Source organism: Gorilla gorilla, chromosome X, assembly GCF_029281585.2.
Source record: "Gorilla gorilla gorilla isolate KB3781 chromosome X, NHGRI_mGorGor1-v2.1_pri, whole genome shotgun sequence".
NCBI lineage: Eukaryota > Metazoa > Chordata > Mammalia > Primates > Hominidae > Gorilla > Gorilla gorilla.
This window is the reverse complement of record NC_073247.2, coordinates 63312730-63331205: the sequence shown is the minus strand read 5'-3', so window position 1 is coordinate 63331205 and position 18476 is coordinate 63312730. Positions and strand designations below refer to the sequence as shown.

Here is an 18476-nt window from a genome sequence, read left to right as displayed (position 1 = left end):
AAAGATTTTTTTTTTTTTGGAGAAGGAGTCTCACTCTTGTTGCCCAGGCTGGAGTGCAGTGACGTGATCTCGGCTCACTGCAACCTCCGCCTCCCAAGTTCAAGCGATTCTCCTGTCTCGGCCTCCCAAGTAGCTGGGACTACAGGCATGAGCCACTGTGCCTGGCTAATTTTTGTGTATTTTTAGTAGAGATGGGGTTTCACCATGTTGGCCAGGCTGGTCTCGAACTCCTGACCTCAGGTGATCCTCCTGCCTCGGCCTCCCAAAGTGCTGGGATTACAGGCATGAGCCACTGTGCTTGATTTTTTTTTTTTTTTTTTTTGAGAAGGAATCTTGCTCTGTTGCCTTGGGTGGAGTGCAGTGGTGCGATCTCGGCTCACTGCAACCTCCATCTCCTGGGTTCAAGTGATTCTTCCGCCTTAGCCTCCCGAGTAGCTGAGATTACAGGCGTGCGCCACCACATCCAGCTAATTTTTGTATTTTTAGTAGAGATGGGGTTGTACCATGTTGGCCAGGCTGATCTTGAACTCCTGACTTCAAGTGATCTGCCCGCCTCGGTCTCTCAAACTGCTGAGATTATAAGCGTGAGACACCATGCCCAGCAAAAGAATTTAAAAGTACCTATGTACCTAGCATATTTCTCTTGGACAGCACTGGTCTGGAATGATTTTCGCTTTGTTACTATATGAATTATAACCATTTTTTAAAGTTTTATTGCGGTATGATTTGCTACATACCGTAAAATTCACCCATTTTAAGTACACAATCCAGTAAATTTATGGAGTTGTGCTACCATCTCTACAATCCAGTTGTAGAACATTTCTACCACCCCAAAAAGATCCCTTATACCCATTTACAGTCACTCCCCTTTCCAGCCCCTAGTCCCAGTCAACCATTCATCTGTTTTCTGTCTATAGATTTGTCTTTTCTGGACAGTTCATAAAAATGGAATAATATGTGGTCATTTGTTTCTTCTCTCAGCATGTTTTTGGGGTTCATCCACATTGCAGCATGTATCAGAACTTTATTCCTTTGATGGCCCAGTAATATACACCAGTTGATGAACCTTTTGAGTTGTTTTTACTTTTTGGCTATTCACAGTTGTCATTTTTAACAGCTGCAGAACGTGAGGAGAACTTTTCTAAATAACCACATAGGAAATAGTAAAGTGACATTGCCAGCATCAGGGTGCAGGGTGAGACAGAGTTATGAGCATCAAGTTCTACTCCTGGCTCTGCTACCTGAGGCTTATCTGAGACTTAGTTTTCTTGTCGATAAAATTAAGGCTGGCATAGTAAGACCCCTTCTAATTAATTAATAATAAATAAAATTAAGCCTGGGACTAGATCATTCAGTGAATGTTGCTAGAGCTCATTCTTGGTGCAAGGCCTCTCTGGTCAACACTCAGAAGGCAAATAACCCAGTGCCTGCGTTCGTGTATGCATAGCTGAGTGCTGGACAGAGGAGTAAATAAGTGGAATAAAGCATTAAAGGCGCTGCAAAAGAGCAACAAACTAGGTCATTTAGGAAGCGGGGGTTATCAGGAAAGGTTTTGTAGGAACAGTGATCCCTGAAAGAAGAGTAAGAGTTTACCTGTCACAGCTGTGGCTTAATCATGTAGGCATGGGGATTCCAGTGAGGGGCTCTCAGCTGAGGCATTACATGGTCAAATTTGCTATTTTTGGAAGATAGTTCTGGCAGTTAGTAATTGAGGCCAGTGCAATAATACAGGTAAGAAAGAAATGCTGATGTTGCCTCTAAGTAGAGATAGATTTGAGAAGAAAATATGATGGAGGTGGGAGCTGATGCATGGTCCAAATAAATGTGGAGATATGTTTATGAATGGGAAGATTTGATATTGTTAGGATGTTAATTCTCCCCAAATTAATTTAGACTCCTGGCAGAGGAATCATTGGGTTGAAGGGTTCTTGATATACATTAGCAAATTTGTTTTCCAGAGAGTAGAATGTATTGATTCCCTTACCGGCACTGTACCTACTTCACTGTGTCTTCACCAAAATTGAATGTTTATCTTAAAAAGCTTTGTGAGACTTCTCAGTAAAGATGACAGATTAAGCATACACATGGCTACTTCCATTCTGTACTGAAACTCCACAAAAATTACATAAAGGGATTTTTTAAGGTGAAAAAAATTACAGAGATGGAGAATACGAGAGAGGAGACAATGATAAAACTCTTGAAACTAGAAAACAGATAGATGAGAAAACTGAAACATAAGCCAATACTGAGGACATCTTGAGAACCAACCCGATTCATACCTCAGAATCCCCCAAAGATTTGTTATCAGTGGCACCAGGCATTCTAGGGGTAAAGATGGATGGGGTGAAAATAAGGATTGGTTCATGTCTATATAAGAAGCTGTGAGGGCCGGGTGCAATGGCTCACGCCTGTAATCCCAGCACTTTGGGAGGCCGAGGCGGGTGGATCATGAGATCAGGAGATTGAGACCATCCTGGCTAACACAGTGAAACCCCGTCTCTACTAAAAATACAAAAAATTAGCCGGGCATGGTGGCGGATGCCTGTAGTCCCAGCTACTCGGGAGGCTGAGGCAGGAGAATGGCATGAACCCGTGAGGTGGAGCTTACAATGAGCCGAGATCACACCACTGCACTCCAGCCTGGGCGACAGAGCGAGACTCCGTCTCAAAAAAAAAAGCTGTGAGATATCCTCCCATGCTGGGCAGCTAGAAATGTCTAGTCGCTCTAGTAAAAGACTGAAGATTTATTTCTGAAGAGGTTAAAACAGAGTCTCTGGTTTAAGGTCTCCTAGGTACAATTGAAGGTGGAGTTATAGGGAATGTAATTAGGATTTATCATACTGGATGCTGAGGTTCCCAGCCATCATTCTCCACTTGGCTGTTAGAACACTGGCTGCCAGGCCTTTTTTCCTACAGGCAAAAAAAAAAAAAAAAAAAAGGATTTTCTTTGGGGAGTCTGACTGGCCTGCAAGGAAAGACCTGGAGTTTCCCAAACTAAATGGCTTAGCTAGATCACCCTACAGTGAAGCTCACAGTTGACAAGCTTCATCTGTGTACTCAGAGCTTCCATTCAGCTTTTTAATCTCTTCCTCTTAAATATAAGCAGGCAGCCACAGATTAACAACTGAGAGGCCAGTGCGGTGCAGTGGCTCACGCCTGTAATCCCAGCCAAGGTGGGTGGATCACCTGAGGTCAGGAGTTTGAGACCAGCCTGGACAACATGACAAAACCCCGTCTCTACTAAAAATACGGCGTAGTGGCGTGTGCCTGTAATCCCAGCTGCTTGGAAGGCTGAGGCAGGAGAATCACTTGAACCCAGGAGGCGGAGGTTGCAGTGAGCCGAAATTGCACCACGGCACTGTAGCCTGGGTGACAAAGTGAGACTCTGCGTCAAAAAAAAAAAAAAAAACTGAGGAAACCCTAAAAAATAAACCCCCCAAAAAACAGAAGCAACTTGGAGATACAGAGGCTAGGCAGGGAGAAATAAACTTCAGAAGAAAAGCATATACTGTAAAAATGAATGAAGACCAGAATACTGTTTAAAAAATAGCATACCGCAAATAAAGTTATGATAGCAAAAGTGAAAAATGTAAAAAGTGTATGTTTTCCACTTTTGAAAGATGAATAGTTGAGGAAATCTCCCAAAAAGTAGAGTAAAAAGATGGAAAAGGGTAGAAAAAATTAGGGAATTTTTCTATGAGGTTCAATATTCAAATAGGAGTTATGAAAAGAAAATAGATGAAAACTGAGAGGATGAAATCATTAATGAAATCACTCAAGAAAATTTCCCTGAACTGGAGAACCGATTTTCCAGAGTCAATGGGCCTACCCAGTACATGAGTGAAAAGAAATTCATACCAAGATATATCCTGTAAATTTCCATGTGAAACACTGAGACCAGAAGAATCCTATAAGCTCGAGAGAGAGAGAAACAGGTTTCAAATGCTTATCAAGCATTAGAAATCAGAATGGCTTCGAACTTTTCAACAGTAACACTAGAAGATCAGAGCAGTGTGCCTTTAAAATTATTTTCTGAGTCAACAAGTATGGGAGTTTTTAAAAAAAGGATTTTCGCTGGGCGCGGTGGCTCACACTTGTAATCCCAGCACTTTGGGAGGCCGAGGCGGGCGGATCACGAGGTCAGGAGATCGAGACCACGGTGAAACCCCATCTCTACTAAAAATACAAAAAATTAGCCGGGCGTGGTGGCAGGCGCCTGTAGTCCCAGCTATTTGGAGAGGCTGAGGCAGGAGAATGGCGTGAACCCGGGAGGCGGACCTTGCAGTGAGCCGAGATCATGCCACTGCACTCCAGCCTGGGCGACAGAGCGAGACTCCGTCTCAAAAAAAAAAAAAAAAAAGGATTTTCATCTTAGAATTCTATATACAGTCAAGTGTGAGAGTAAGAATAGAGACTTTCTTTAAAAAAAGAAAAGTAGGTTCTTCACACCATTTCTCAGGAAACTGTTGGAGGATGTTCTTAAGCATAGCAAAGGAATAAACCAAGAAAGAGGAAGACATGGGATCTAGGAAATAGGAGATCTGTCACAAGAGAGTGATGATCCAGGGAGGACAGCTGGTCCAGATTGGGACAGATCAGAAGGTTGCATGAGACTGCTACAGAAAGATGAAAATTGATAGGAAAAGAGATTTAAATATTGGTCAGAAAGTTAGGGATATATGCATAAAAAACTAAGCAAATTGAGAAACAGGAGGCTGTTTTTAACATAGTCTAGAAGCATGTTATTTAAGGTAGTTATAATCAACGCCAAAATAATCAGAAGAGGTGGAAGTGATTGGCTGTGGGGAAGGGAGAATGGCAAGGCTGGCTGATTTTATAACAGATCTTTATAGAGCCATTTGACTCTAGAAACTGCATATATAACTGATGAAAGTAAATGACTAAAAAAGCTTGTCCAGCTTGATTAAAAGTGATATTTATAATTTTTGCAAAAATTACTAAGGAAGTTGGAATATTTTGACAGATATATTTTTTAATCTCAAATCTTCCTGTCATCTCAACACACATCAAAACCTTGAGAGCAGAGACCAGTGGTCCTTCCTTTCAGAGTTGGAGAGTCTGGGATTCTGTTGTCAGACTGTGTTCCCTGAGGCTTTTCTTTGTCTCCTTAATGACCTTGCACTTAAGTCAGGTCTGTATACAGGAAAATTTCTATCTCAACAGCCATGGCCTTTTGTGTTCTTCAGGTTGTCCGCACAAACCAGTGTGCAGGAGAATTTGTCATTACCTTCCCCCGTGCTTACCACAGCGGCTTCAACCAAGGCTACAACTTTGCCGAGGCTGTCAACTTTTGCACTGCTGACTGGGTGAGTCTAGAATGTGGTGGGATGGTGGGGAGAAGCAGGAGGGTTGTAGAGAAGCTGGGGCATCATGGCCTCCAGACTTGGCCACACTCAACCTTGAACCTGCCCACAGTTGCCTGCTGGGCGCCAGTGCATTGAGCACTACCGCCGGCTCCGGAGATACTGCGTCTTCTCCCATGAGGAGCTTATCTGCAAGATGGCTGCCTGCCCAGAGAAGCTAGACCTGAACCTGGCGGCAGCTGTGCATAAGGAGATGTTCATCATGGTGCAAGAAGAGCGGCGTCTACGAAAGGCCCTGCTGGAGAAGGTGGGGAGAGTACCCCAGATCAAGCACCCTATTCTGGTGGAAGTTCGGGGAGGCAGAGGCAGCACCAAGAAGATGTAGCCTCTACTCTTGGCATATAGTGAAAAGAACTAGATGCATCTCGATTGAAAACCACATACCATTCTCTGCTATACCCTTTACCAGCAACCTTGCTTAAGTCGATTTACTTCATTGTCAGTTTTCCCCTCTGAAAAATGGGATTATGATAATGCTTATCTTTTTGGATAGTTGATTGTATTAAAGATGTTTGCTTAGTGACTGACCCATGGCAGGTACTGGTATAGCAGCTATTTATCATTATTTACATGACCCAGCAAAATAGACTGGCATATGAAACCTCACTGCTGATTATCTAGGTGACTGTATCAAGTTACTTGATCTTTCATATGTCACTTTCCTACTCTAAAATGGAAATAAATACCTAACTTGCAAGATGTAAGGTTAGAGTAAGGTGATTTATATGAAAGCCATCTCTCTAACATTGCCTTTGCAATGTTGCAGCTGCTATTATTGGTAATGTTAATACATGAAGAAACTGATTGAAATTTGGAATGTTTCTCAGGAATTGCCATTTTATTACATGCAGATGGTTCATTAACTCCAGCTAGGGCAATAATATTACCAAGCTGAAGGTTGTCCTGCTTTAATTGATTTCTTGTAAGCTTGTGTCAGTTGTGTGTGTAGCTGACTGGAAGCTGCTACAGAGCTCTAAAGTCCACTCGTGTAGTTTCAGCCATCATCTTCAAATTTCACACTTGCCGAGTTAGGGAATTGACTTTGTGAGAGTCTTTCATAAGATTACAAAGGAGTGCTGGTTCTGTGGGATCCCTTGCTGCCTATTTAGGGTAATACTTTCTTATTTTAAAGCTCATTTATAGCTTTCCTGTGAGTGTGGGCTATAGGGAGAACTATAGCTACAGTAGTGTTGGAAGTCTGGGGCCTCTCAGTCGTGGTGTAAGTTGTTGAGTCCCTGGGCTTTTCCAGGCATCATTTTCTCACTCTGTTCAGTACTGTTATTAAATGATGGCCGTGTGGCTGTGCCAAGCTGTGGGAAGGAGCCAAAGCAAGGTGGGGAGAATAGACCTTCTCATCTTGACATTCAGAATTCTTCACACTTGGCCCTTACCTCAGAGAAGCATTCTGGACACCATAGTCTTGGAATCCTGTAAGAGATTGTATGTGTATTTAAGTATGTTTCTGGGAAGAGGACTTATAGTTTACATCCAATTCTCAAGAGTCTGTAGTCCAAAAAAACCCTAGAGACTTCATCCTTAGAATATTCTCTGGCTTTAGAGTCAAAATTAACTCAGTTTGGCAAGTTACTGACCCTGAGACTTAGTTTCTGCCTTAGTAAAATGAGATAGGCCTGTGGAATATATATTCTTATCTGAAAATTAGAGCTAATAACAGTAAATATTTGATGAACACTGAATCTGAGTGCTGAGATACTTGTCTGATTCCATAGCTGCTTTATTTTTGTTAATCCTCATAACAACCCAACAAGGATGATACTGTTTATCTCCATCTTACTAGATAATGAAACAGACCCAGAGACGTTAGATGATTTACTCATGATCACACAGCATATAAGTGGAAGAGTGGGATTTGGGCTCATAACTTATGCAGAGATTAGGTGTTAAAGTTGGTATGTAAGACAAAAACTGTTAAGAGTCGACATTTCCCATTAAAATCCCTGAAATTGCCCATTAGATATACACACTGGGTTGTCTCTCGATTACTCCAATATAGCCAGCTTTTCCTTCATTTTTGAAATGGATTGCTTTTTCTTTATCTGAGCAACAGATGAAGTCATTGGATTAGGTTTGGAAACCATATTGTTGGGAGAAAATTATTATATCTCTTTAAACCTTGAACACAAGCACATACGGTTGAATTTCTCTAAGTTATATATGTGCACAAGTATCTCCTGCCTACTAAGTGGCTAGCGTGGTGCCTGGAACACAGTGGGCTCTGAGTAACTGGAAGCTGATATTGTTCCCCAGTACACATAACTAGCCAGGCCTGTCCCTTGGCCACTTGCACTCATTGCCACCTCTCTGGTATCTTGGTCCACCACTTTCCTCACTTCTCACCCACAAGGCCCTTTCTGCTGATCTGGATCTTACCTGATTTTTCTTTTTTTTTTTTTTTTTTTGAGACGGAGTCTGGCTCTGTCGCCCAGGCTGGAGTGCAGTGGCGCAATCTCAGCTCACTGCAAGCTCCGCCTCCCGGGTTCACGCCATTCTCCTGCCTCAGCCTCCCGAGTAGCTGGGACTACAGGCGCCCGCCACTACGCCCGGTTAATTTTTTGTATTTTTACTAGAGACGGGGTTTCACCATGTTAGCCAGGATGGTCTCGATCTCCTGACCTCGTGATCCGCCCGCCTCGGCCTCCCAAAGTGCTGGGATTACAGGCGTGAGCCACCGCGCCCGGCCTGATTTTTCTTCCTCTATAAAATTATCTGACTCAGTGCACACTGATCTTGCCCTGGTTTATCTGATTCCCCAAGCTTTGAGAGTCTAGACTTTACAAAGGGCAGGTATGCTCCCTGGGGTTTGGCCTCTTAAACCCCATGACCCTCAGCATAGATTTGAATCTAAAGTAGGGGTCGGTGATGGCTGAGATGGAGGATTTTGCTACCTGGTTCTGGTTATATATAACGCATGGGTTAAATGCCCTTAGGGTATCACAGAGGCTGAGCGAGAGGCTTTCGAGCTGCTCCCAGATGATGAGCGCCAGTGTATCAAGTGCAAGACTACGTGTTTCCTGTCAGCCCTGGCCTGCTACGACTGCCCAGACGGCCTTGTCTGCCTTTCCCACATCAATGATCTCTGCAAGTGCTCCAGTAGCCGGCAGTACCTGCGGTGAGCATGGGCCTTTCTGGAGGAAGTGGGGCAAGAAGGAGGATGGAGAGCTGGGCCAGACATGCTCTTGCCTGCCCTCTTCCTCCAGGTATCGGTATACCTTGGATGAGCTTCCTGCCATGCTGCATAAGCTGAAGGTTCGGGCTGAGTCCTTTGACACCTGGGCCAACAAAGTGCGAGTGGCCCTGGAGGTGGAGGATGGGCGGAAGCGCAGTGAGTGATGGGGGGATGGAGGGACTCCACAGGCAAGTTCTATTCCCTTTCTTCTGTACTCTGACCCCCTTCCTCTGCCTCTATTCAATACTGCCTACTCTTTGCTGCCCTCATTTTTCTTCCAGGCCTTGAAGAACTGAGGGCACTAGAGTCTGAAGCCCGTGAGCGGAGGTTTCCTAATAGTGAGCTGCTGCAGCAACTAAAGAACTGCCTGAGTGAGGCAGAGGCTTGCGTGTCCCGAGCTCTGGGACTGGTCAGCGGCCAGGAAGCTGGGTATGACAGCATGAGGAGTTAGGGCACACATAAGGTGCTGAGGATCCAGCACCGAGGAAAAGTGCTGCAAGGGGTGGACTGTGAATACCATTTGGCAGAATGGACATCAGCAGGAAGCTGCCAGGCACAAGAGTGTGAGATGGCCTGGAAGGTGTTGGGGAGGACAAGGAGACCAGGCCACCTAAAAAGGAGAGGAGAGCCTCCGTGATAAAAAAGCTAGAAGTGTTTATTTTTTATCAGTACCTGGAAGTGGCCTGAGAGAGAGGCTGAGGGGTTTTGTGGGCAGGGAAGAGTTGCGGGAGGCTTACGGGTAAGAACAGGACAAAGATGTATAGACCTGATCCCTGCTAACACAGCTTTAGAGTTCACAGTAGCGGATGGATTGCAAAGTGTAGCTCTTATTACAACCCATTAGTTTCTAATTCTTTCCCCTCATAATATGAACATGCTCTATAATTTAAAACCTTCCCTCTAACCTGGGCAATTGGGGCAAATGTGAAATATGCGAGATCAAGGTGGACAGGTGTAGTGAGGAAAGGTGTTCAGTCTTAGCATAGACATGGAGGGAGGGCACTGGGTTTGGACCTGAAACCTCACATGTGATACTTCATAGCCCCCACAGGATGGCTGGTCTACAGATGACCCTGACTGAGCTCCGGGCCTTTCTGGACCAGATGAACAACCTGCCTTGTGCCATGCACCAGATTGGGGATGTCAAGGTGAGGACGCTTGGAGTGCTGATGAGGGATCAAGGGGACCAGGGGACCTGAGCAGCAGGCCATGCTTGTCTCCTTTCAAAAGCTTAAAGTGTTCAGGCAAGACAGGACACACGTGTGAGAAAAGAACAGGTGGGAGGGGTGAGGCAAGGGTCTAGTGACTTGTCTGTTAGAAATGGGCCTTGAGGGTCAGGTGGCAAGGGTATGGGTATAGGATACAGAGTCCAGGTAAGGTTTCCTGGAGGAGGGGTAGAGGAGAAGGAGGTAACAGGGGTGCTTGTTGGGCTTGGAAAGTAGAGGGAAATTCATGAAGGTGGAGGAGTAGTGAGATGGAGAGGGCAACAGACCCCAGGGGGGTGAGCACAAGGGTTTATGTGAGGACTAATGATAGCAATTTTTAGGGCAGGGAGGTCTCTTGGTGCCCTGAGAACAGAGCCCTCTGAAAAGTTAAATAAAGCATAGATTAATAATTATTAGTTAATTAAGAATCTCTCAGGGTGGGGCCCAGGAATCTGCATTCTTAAATTCCCCAGGGCATTCTAATGAGCAGTCAGTGTTAGGAATCCCAGCTGTCTTAGGGCTTGGAGAAGGAGAGCTCAGCCCATGTTAGGCTCCTTTGCCCCAAAAGCTTGGAGGGTAAGAAGGTAGGTGGGACAAGGTTCCATCTGGTGGTGGAACCCCTCAGTGGGCCCAGCTGAGGAGTTTGTTCTTCATCCTGTGTCCTGGTAGGGTGTTCTGGAACAGGTGGAGGCCTACCAGGCTGAGGCTCGTGAGGCCCTGGCCTCACTGCCCTCCAGTCCAGGGCTACTGCAGTCCCTGTTGGAGAGGGGGCGGCAGCTGGGGGTGGAGGTGCCTGAGGCCCAGCAGCTCCAGCGGCAGGTGGAACAGGCGCGATGGCTGGATGAGGTGAAACGCACACTGGCCCCCTCAGCCCGAAGGGGCACCTTGGCTGTCATGCGAGGACTGTTGGTCGCGGGTGCCAGTGTAGCCCCTAGCCCTGCTGTGGATAAAGCCCAGGCCGAGCTGCAGGAACTGCTGACCATTGCTGAACGCTGGGAGGAGAAAGCCCACCTCTGCCTGGAGGCCAGGTAGGTCCAGCTGCTGCTTCCCTTCCCTGCCCTATTCCAAACATCAAAGTTGAGTGGAGACCCAGAAGAGGATGCCCATGGGTGGCCTTAGGTATCACGCTCCTGTGTTACTGTATTGACTCTCCCCTCTTTCGTTGTCCATCTTGTCGTTTCTTTAAAAAACAACTCTGTATACTTAAAGGCAAAGAGAGGCTGATGGAGAAGCAGAAATGGACAGATAGAGATTATCTAGAAGACTAGCCCTACAGGCTAATGTGCGCATACCCAGAAGCACAGGTGACAGGCAGATGGGCAGATGTTGGTAGAAAGACCCCACACAGGGCAGTTGACAAACTGCAGCAACAGATTACACAATACAGGTTGTATATGTAGGCATTGCTAGCAGGCCAGCAGACTGGCAGACAAACAGAGGTGCAAGAGCCGTGGCAGAAGGGATGAAGTTGGGTGCATGCAGTCTTGGGGAAGCAGGGACTGGCAGCTACCCTTAGGTGGAATACAAGCAAGTAGGCCCAGGTGACAGCAGGAATAACAGACACCCAAGGGGCCCTTGCAGATATATCTGGTGGTCAGGCTGGGCTTCTGGTCAGGCAGACCACATCAGACTGAGTGTTCTTTTTTTCCTTACCTTTAGGCAGAAGCATCCACCAGCCACACTTGAGGCCATAATCCGTGAAGCGGAAAACATCCCCGTTCACCTGCCCAACATCCAGGCTCTCAAGGAGGCTCTTGCTAAGGCCCGGGCCTGGATTGCTGATGTTGATGAGATCCAAGTGAGGACCCTGCCACTCCCACCCCAGGCCTTCAGTCCAGCTGGGAAGAGATGGCATATACACTGGGATGTGCTGGGTTGCTGGGATGGGTTGGGTTGGCTGGAGAGAGGAAGGGGGCATGGCATGTAGTCAGGAGGCAAGATGTGCCTGATGAGCAGGGTGAGAGGAAGAGTGTGAGGCTGGCCTGAAGGAAGAGAGGGCACTGGTTAGGATGAGATTGGTGGGCCAGGGAAGCAGGTGGTATGGGACTGAGCAGGGCAGGGTCATGGAGGAGAGGAGAAGAGGCAAACCACAACAGAAGGCTGACTAGATATTTGGGGCTGAGCCAGTCAGTAGATGCCGGTGTTGTGGGAGAGAGCCAAGTGGTTGTTCCTTAGGATGACACCTATTTTTTTAATCCCTCAAGACTGAGCCCAGTTCATCTTTCCAGCTCAGGGCCAGGCACAGAGTAAGCATCAATAGCATTGGCAAGCTGAACTGAGCTGTCTCTTGCCCTTGTCCTTAGAATGGTGACCACTACCCCTGCCTGGATGACTTGGAGGGCCTAGTAGCTGTGGGCCGGGACCTACCTGTGGGGCTGGAGGAGCTGAGACAGCTAGAGCTACAGGTACTGACAGCGCACTCCTGGAGGGAGAAGGCCTCCAAGACCTTCCTCAAGAAAAATTCTTGCTACACGCTGCTGGAGGTGAGGCCTGGGACCTTGACCTACAGCGTCTCTTAACGCCTGCCCTGGCTTCTATGAGATGGCTCATGAGATAACATGGGTTTTGTAGGGGCACCAGGGAGGGAAGGAGGTGGGGGATGTAAGGGAAGCCCAGTCATTCCCTCTCTTGTCTGCCTGCCCCAGGTTCTCTGCCCATGTGCAGATGCCGGCTCAGACAGCACCAAGCGCAGCCGGTGGATGGAGAAGGAGCTGGGGTTGTACAAATCTGACACAGAGCTGCTGGGGCTGTCTGCGCAGGACCTCAGGGACCCAGGCTCTGTGGTAAGGAGCTTAGACACAGATGGGGAGAAGGACTTGGTGATGATAGAGTGTCTGAGCTGGGTGGCCATGAGCAGACCGCTTGTCCCCTGAGCCTCAGTTCTCCTGGTTTGGGAGTGGGGGTGTTAAGGAAGGGCCCAGAGAAGGGAAGGGGTAGGCTGCTGACCCACTTTGCTCCTGTCCTGGGTGTGGCAGATCGTGGCCTTCAAGGAGGGGGAACAGAAGGAGAAGGAGGGTATCCTGCAGCTGCGTCGCACCAATTCGGCCAAGCCCAGTCCACTGGCATCATCGACCACGGCCTCCTCTACAACCTCTATCTGTGTGTGTGGGCAGGTGCCGGCTGGGGCGGGAGCTCTGCAGTGTGACCTGTGTCAGGACTGGTTCCATGGGCGGTGTGTGTCAGTGCCTCGCCTCCTCAGCTCTCCGAGGCCCAATCCCACCTCATCCCCACTGCTGGCCTGGTGGGAATGGGACACCAAATTCCTGTGTCCACTGTGTATGCGCTCAAGGCGCCCGCGCCTGGAGACCATCCTGGCACTGCTGGTAGCCCTGCAGAGACTGCCTGTGCGGCTGCCCGAGGGCGAGGCCCTGCAGTGCCTCACAGAGAGGGCCATCAGCTGGCAAGGCCGCGCCAGGCAGGCTCTGGCCTCTGAAGATGTGACTGCTCTTTTGGGACGGCTGGCTGAGCTCCGCCAACGGCTACAGGCTGAACCTAGACCTGAGGAGCCTCCTAACTACCCTGCAGCCCCTGCTTCTGACCCCCTCAGAGAGGGCAGTGGCAAGGATATGCCTAAGGTGAGCTACTCAGCCCAGCTCTTGTCCTCAGATTCTTGTCTCCTAGCCCCTACCACAGTTTAGGCTCGGCCCTGCCCCTTGTTCTCCAATTTTCAGTTTTCTTTGGACCAGCCTTCCTACTCCATTCTGCATCTGTCCAGATTCCTAGACTCTGCTCCCTGCTGGCAGCCTGTGTCTTCCCTCCTCCTCCAGAAGGCGGAGGGTCTCAAGTTTGGGGTTGGCGGAGGAGGAGTAGGGCCTGGTTCTTCACTTCAGTTGCCCCTACCTATTCTTGCTCTCCTCCGCAGGTCCAGGGCTTACTGGAGAATGGAGACAGTGTGACCAGTCCTGAGAAGGTAGCCCCGGAGGAGGGCTCAGGTAAGAGAGGTAGGTCTAGGTGTGGTGTGGGTAGGCTGTTGACTGCACATCACCATAGTGACCCATGTAGTCCTCAGCTCTGTTGTAGTGGTGGGGATAAGACCAAGGGCAGCCTCTAATGCCGCTTGTTCATGCAACCGCCTAGATCTGGAGCTGCTGTCCTCGCTGTTGCCACAGTTGACTGGCCCTGTGTTGGAACTGCCTGAGGCAACCCGGGCCCCCTTGGAGGAGCTCATGATGGAGGGGGACCTGCTCGAGGTGACCCTGGATGAGAACCACAGCATCTGGCAGCTGCTGCAGGCTGGACAGCCCCCAGACCTGGAGAGGATCCGCACACTTCTGGAGGTGAGGAGAGGGGTCATGGGCCGGGCCAGGAGGTCAGGCCGAGTAGGGAGCCCAGGCCTGACCACTGGCCCACAACCTGTCTTTCTGCCTATCTGTAATCACAGCTGGAGAAGGCAGAGCGTCACGGGAGTCGGGCTCGGGGCCGGGCCCTGGAGAGGCGGCGGCGGCGGAAGGTGGATCGGGGTGGGGAGGGCGATGACCCAGCCCGAGAGGAGCTAGAGCCAAAGAGGGTGCGGAGCTCAGGGCCAGAGGCTGAGGAGGTCCAGGAGGAGGAAGAGCTGGAGGAGGAGACTGGGGGTGAGGGCCCCCCTGCACCCATCCCCACCACTGGCAGCCCCAGCACCCAGGAGAACCAGAATGGCTTGGAACCGGCGGAAGGGACCACTTCAGGCCCCTCGGCCCCTTTCTCCACTCTGACTCCCCGGCTGCATCTGCCCTGCCCACAGCAGCCGCCTCAGCAACAGTTGTGACAGTGGCTGAGCCTAGCACAGACCCTGACAGAGACCCCCCCTCGGCCTCAAGGATCCTCTTTCTGACCATCAAGCCTGCTTCTTGGGGGGTGGGCGGGTAGGGAGGTGGCCATCCCTGCTACCCGCCCACCCCTGAGTCCCTTGACTTTTGTATTCTGACTCCAAGGTATTGTTCAGACCTCAGCTCCTGGGGGCCGGCCCCTGGAGTCTTCCCTCCCTGGTAGCCTCTAACCAGCATTCCCAGACACCTGAGGCAGATAGATGGATGGGCTGGTGGGCAGGGGGGTGGCTGGGGCTGGGCCATCACCATTCCAGAGACAAGGCCAGTGTATATGCAAACTGGGGGACTCTCCTCCCTTCTCTCCCCAGTTCTGGTCCTGGCCAGGCCATGCTACACTAACCCCTGCCCCCACTCTCCTCCCCTCTTTTCCTTCCTTCCTACCCCCTTCTCCCTCTCCCTTCCCCTGACTGTTCCACCCAGGAGGAGGAAACTTCACATAGCCGTGCTCACAGTTTTTTATTTTAAAGGAATTTGGCTGGGGAGCTGAACAGGGCTCCCTGTGATCTGAAGAAAGCTTTTGGTGCTTGTCCTCACAACCACCTCAGTCCTCCCTCCCTGTCCTCCCCTGTCTCCTTTCCTCCTCCTGGGTTCATGTTGTAATAAAAGAAGATTGTTGGTGTGTAATTAATTTGTTCAAAAGAAAAAAAAAGCAAAACAAGAAACTTGGTTCCAACTGAAGCCTATTTTAATTTTATTTTATTATTTTCCTCTTGTTAGAAATAAAACCCTTAGAAACATTTTTTGGAAACATGTTTCTGAAGTGCATTTCTCTTAGACAGGGAAGACAGTGCTTCCATCACCAGTCAGTGGAGCAGCTGTAGTGCTGGCAGGAGCACTAGGGCTGAAGCCAGGGAGCTCTGGGTTCTGAAATCAAGTTCCACCAGCTTCTTAACCTTGGGCAAGACATTCTGATCCTCCCTCGACTCTAACCCCAAGCCACTTTCCCTCAAGTCCAAACAGATGGGCTCGGGCCCCCTCACCCAAACTCCTACACTACAGCCTCCCCCAGTTGATGCCCTCCAGTTTATCCTCCTCAAGCTCCCAAAGGGATTTTTTTGTTAATGGCTTTATTGAGATATAATTTACATACTATAAAATTCACTTGTTTGAAATGTACAATTCAGTGATTTGGGGGGTTTCTAAAGTGTAGATCTGATTATATACTGCTTAAAACCTTCCATGATGCTTTATTGCCCTTAAGATTATACATAGAATCTCGTTCTTTCTAGAATGTTTTCCTGTCTAACCCATATACTGCATAATTCCCTGATTTTTCTCCACAGGTTATGCCCCTGATGAATGGGGACTAAAGCTCAGATGTGTGGTCATTTGCAACCCCTGAGTTCACTTTTTTAAGACAGCTTATTGAGATATAATGTACATACCATACAGTCACCCACTTAAAAGTATACAATTAAATAGCTTTTAGTATATTCAGAGTTGTGCAGCCATCATTCGAAAAAAAAAAATTTTAGAACATTTTCATCACTGTGGAAAGAAACTCCATATCCCTTAGGCGTCCTTTACCCCTCATCCCATTTGCCTATTCTGGACATTTTACATAAATGGAATCGTATAATATGTGATCCTTTGTGTCTAGCTTCTTTCACTTAGCAAAGTGGTTTCAAGCCCATTAATGGTCCCATAGTAGTTGGAAAGATCTCCCTTCTGAGTCCCAAAGTCTTTAAGATGAGGGTGCTGGACTAAATCAGGGACCATCAACAGATTGTTTACATGTTTTTGTGGGTGTTTGCATGCATGTGTTTTTCTGACAAGAAGACTAACCAGCTTGTATCAGATTCATAAAGGGATCCTTGACCCTCCAAAGGCTAAGAACCATTCTTTGTGGTCTTGAGTGTTCTGTGTTTGGAGTCTGCCCATGATACGAGGATACAAAGGAGGAAGCAAGAGCATGGAAGCCCTAAGCCAGTCAGCTTCGTATCATGCCTGCCTCAAGGGCTTTCCGTCCTCTCAAGGGGCTGTGAGGAGGCTAAAGGCTGGGTCCTGATCCCTAGCCCAGGAGCTTAACACACTGCCACTCTTATTTTGCTTTCTCATCTGAATGTTCATGGGTTTCATTCCCCCTTCCCAATATTTGCAGCTGATAGGAACCTAGTGGTAAATAAGAAAGCCCGCCCTCTTCTGGCAGCTTTGGTGGGAAGGTCTGGCTCAGCCCTGCTTCATCTAGTCTTCCAGTTGGGACCCTAGGCTATACAAGTAAGGAGAGAGAGAGGAGTCCGTGGACAACCCTGTTGGGTCCAGTTTGACCCCAGGTCTCAGTCTAGGGGAAAAGGCTGACCTTTTGGCTGGAATTGATCATGAAAAGGGGGTTGGAGGAGCTGACAGGAGAGATGAGTGTGAGAGCTGGGATGGGCAGGAAGGGGCTCAATCTCAGCACTTAACTACCACTGCCAAGGCAGTCAGCCACAGGAAGTGTCCAGACAGGAGAGGAAGAGATGGTGCCTACAACCTGAAGCAACTCCCAGGTTAGAGAACTGCTTGGCCCAGGACGGAGGCCTCCCTGGTATAGGCCCATCCTTCACCAGTTTTCAGACAGCCTTTACCACGTTGGCACGTCTGTGTCCCATCCCTCACACACTCCTTCACAGCAGACATGCATTCCATGAACTCTGCAGGAGAGGCCCTGGCCATCATCCTGCAAGACCCAGATCAAATCTAACCTCTTCCAGAGAGCTTTCTCTGCTTCCAAATCTGCCCTCTTTCCCAGATACTCCCCTAGAAAGGGAGGGGGACTGGCTCAGGGGACACCCTCCCCCTCAGATAAGGGGCTGGGGAGAATGAGGTCAGGGAAGCAGTGGGTATCTTCTCACCTCAAAGTCATTTTCTATTATAGAGATATCACCTAGCTGCCGAGTCCTCCCAAATGTTGCCACATCCCTCAGGATGGCTCCTGAATCTGCAGGTGACAAGGGGATGGAAAGAGACATCACTTCTATTAAGGACTTTACCCAAACCCTTCAGGCCCAACTGAACCCTTCTTCCCCTTCTCCTTAGTGTCTCCACCTGTGCCTTACCTGGTGTCTGAAACACACTAAGGTTAATAGGTCTGTCTCTCCTCCCACCCCCAAGCTCTGGAGCTTCTGGAGGGAAGGCAAGGCCCAGGCCTCAGTCTGTCTCCACTTCCAGGCCAAGGGCCCGCAATCTAGTTTTAGAAGGAGGTAGGAGCATCAGTTGGAGCTCCACACTGTGCATATGACTCTGTTTCCTTTGCATTGCAGAGTCCAGTGGTACAGGATACCACCCCTTGGGAGTGGCGCCTGGGGTCTGAGGTACATGGTCAGTGGGTCCTTGAAGGGGCAGACACTAACCATGCTTCCCAGAAGACCTGAAATTGTGATGGGAGAAGAGGGGTTAGGAAGCAGAGGAACAGGGTTCTTGCCCCTGGGCACTCACATGAAAGGAAGGGGAACAGCCCCTTGTGAACCTCCACCTGGGTGCTCAGCTCCATGTGAGGTATTTCACAAAGTCCCCAACAGACACAGGAAACAGACCCCTAGGAAAACAGGCCTCACCTAAGCATATCAGCCTGGCAGAGCTGGGATTTTCACCAAATCTCTGTGACCCTAAGGCCTGTGCTAGACAGAAGGGGTCCAAAGTAATCATCAGCCTGCCATCCGGAAATAGTTCACAGTGGGAGCTCAGTGTTGATCTCTGCTGTTGGTAGGTTGGGAATTCAGCAGTGCTAGGGCCACAGTGGCCTTGGTAGGTTAGAAGTTCATATTGCCGAGGTACATAACCTCCACGCCTATCTCTATTGGTTATATATTTGCTACATAACAAATTACCTCAAAAACAGTGGCTTAAAACAACATTTTATCTCACAGTCCCTGTGGTTAGGAATCTGGACACAACTTAGCTGAGTTTCTATTTC

General features: G+C 48.6%; 1 protein-coding gene across 19 annotated transcripts in view; it reads left to right on the top strand.

The window, feature by feature from the left end:
- Window positions 1-18476, top strand: part of KDM5C (lysine demethylase 5C) — a 67123-nt gene that overhangs the window by 18219 nt on the left and 30428 nt on the right. For 3 of the 19 annotated variants that reach the window (XR_008675619.2, XR_008675618.2, XR_008675616.2), the window contains exons 13-25: window positions 5208-5327; window positions 5437-5631; window positions 8333-8514; window positions 8603-8727; window positions 8853-9000; window positions 9614-9719; window positions 10446-10804; window positions 11436-11574; window positions 12080-12259; window positions 12422-12559; window positions 12752-13351; window positions 13639-13717; window positions 13854-14053. Coding sequence is in view for 13 of the 19 variants with exons in the window: in XM_019019315.4 (XP_018874860.3) it covers window positions 5208-5327; window positions 5437-5631; window positions 8333-8514; window positions 8603-8727; window positions 8853-9000; window positions 9614-9719; window positions 10446-10804; window positions 11436-11574; window positions 12080-12259; window positions 12422-12559; window positions 12752-13351; window positions 13639-13717; window positions 13854-14053; window positions 14158-14523 (2937 nt within the window). In the remaining 6 variants the exon portion in view is untranslated. Of the gene's footprint in view, window positions 1-5207; window positions 5328-5436; window positions 5632-8332; window positions 8515-8602; window positions 8728-8852; window positions 9001-9613; window positions 9720-10445; window positions 10805-11435; window positions 11575-12079; window positions 12260-12421; window positions 12560-12751; window positions 13352-13638; window positions 13718-13853; window positions 14054-14157; window positions 16016-18476 lie in introns of those variants that run through there. The other 16 variants (XR_008675621.2, XR_008675622.2, XR_008675623.2 and 13 more) reach the window with 8 other exon arrangements.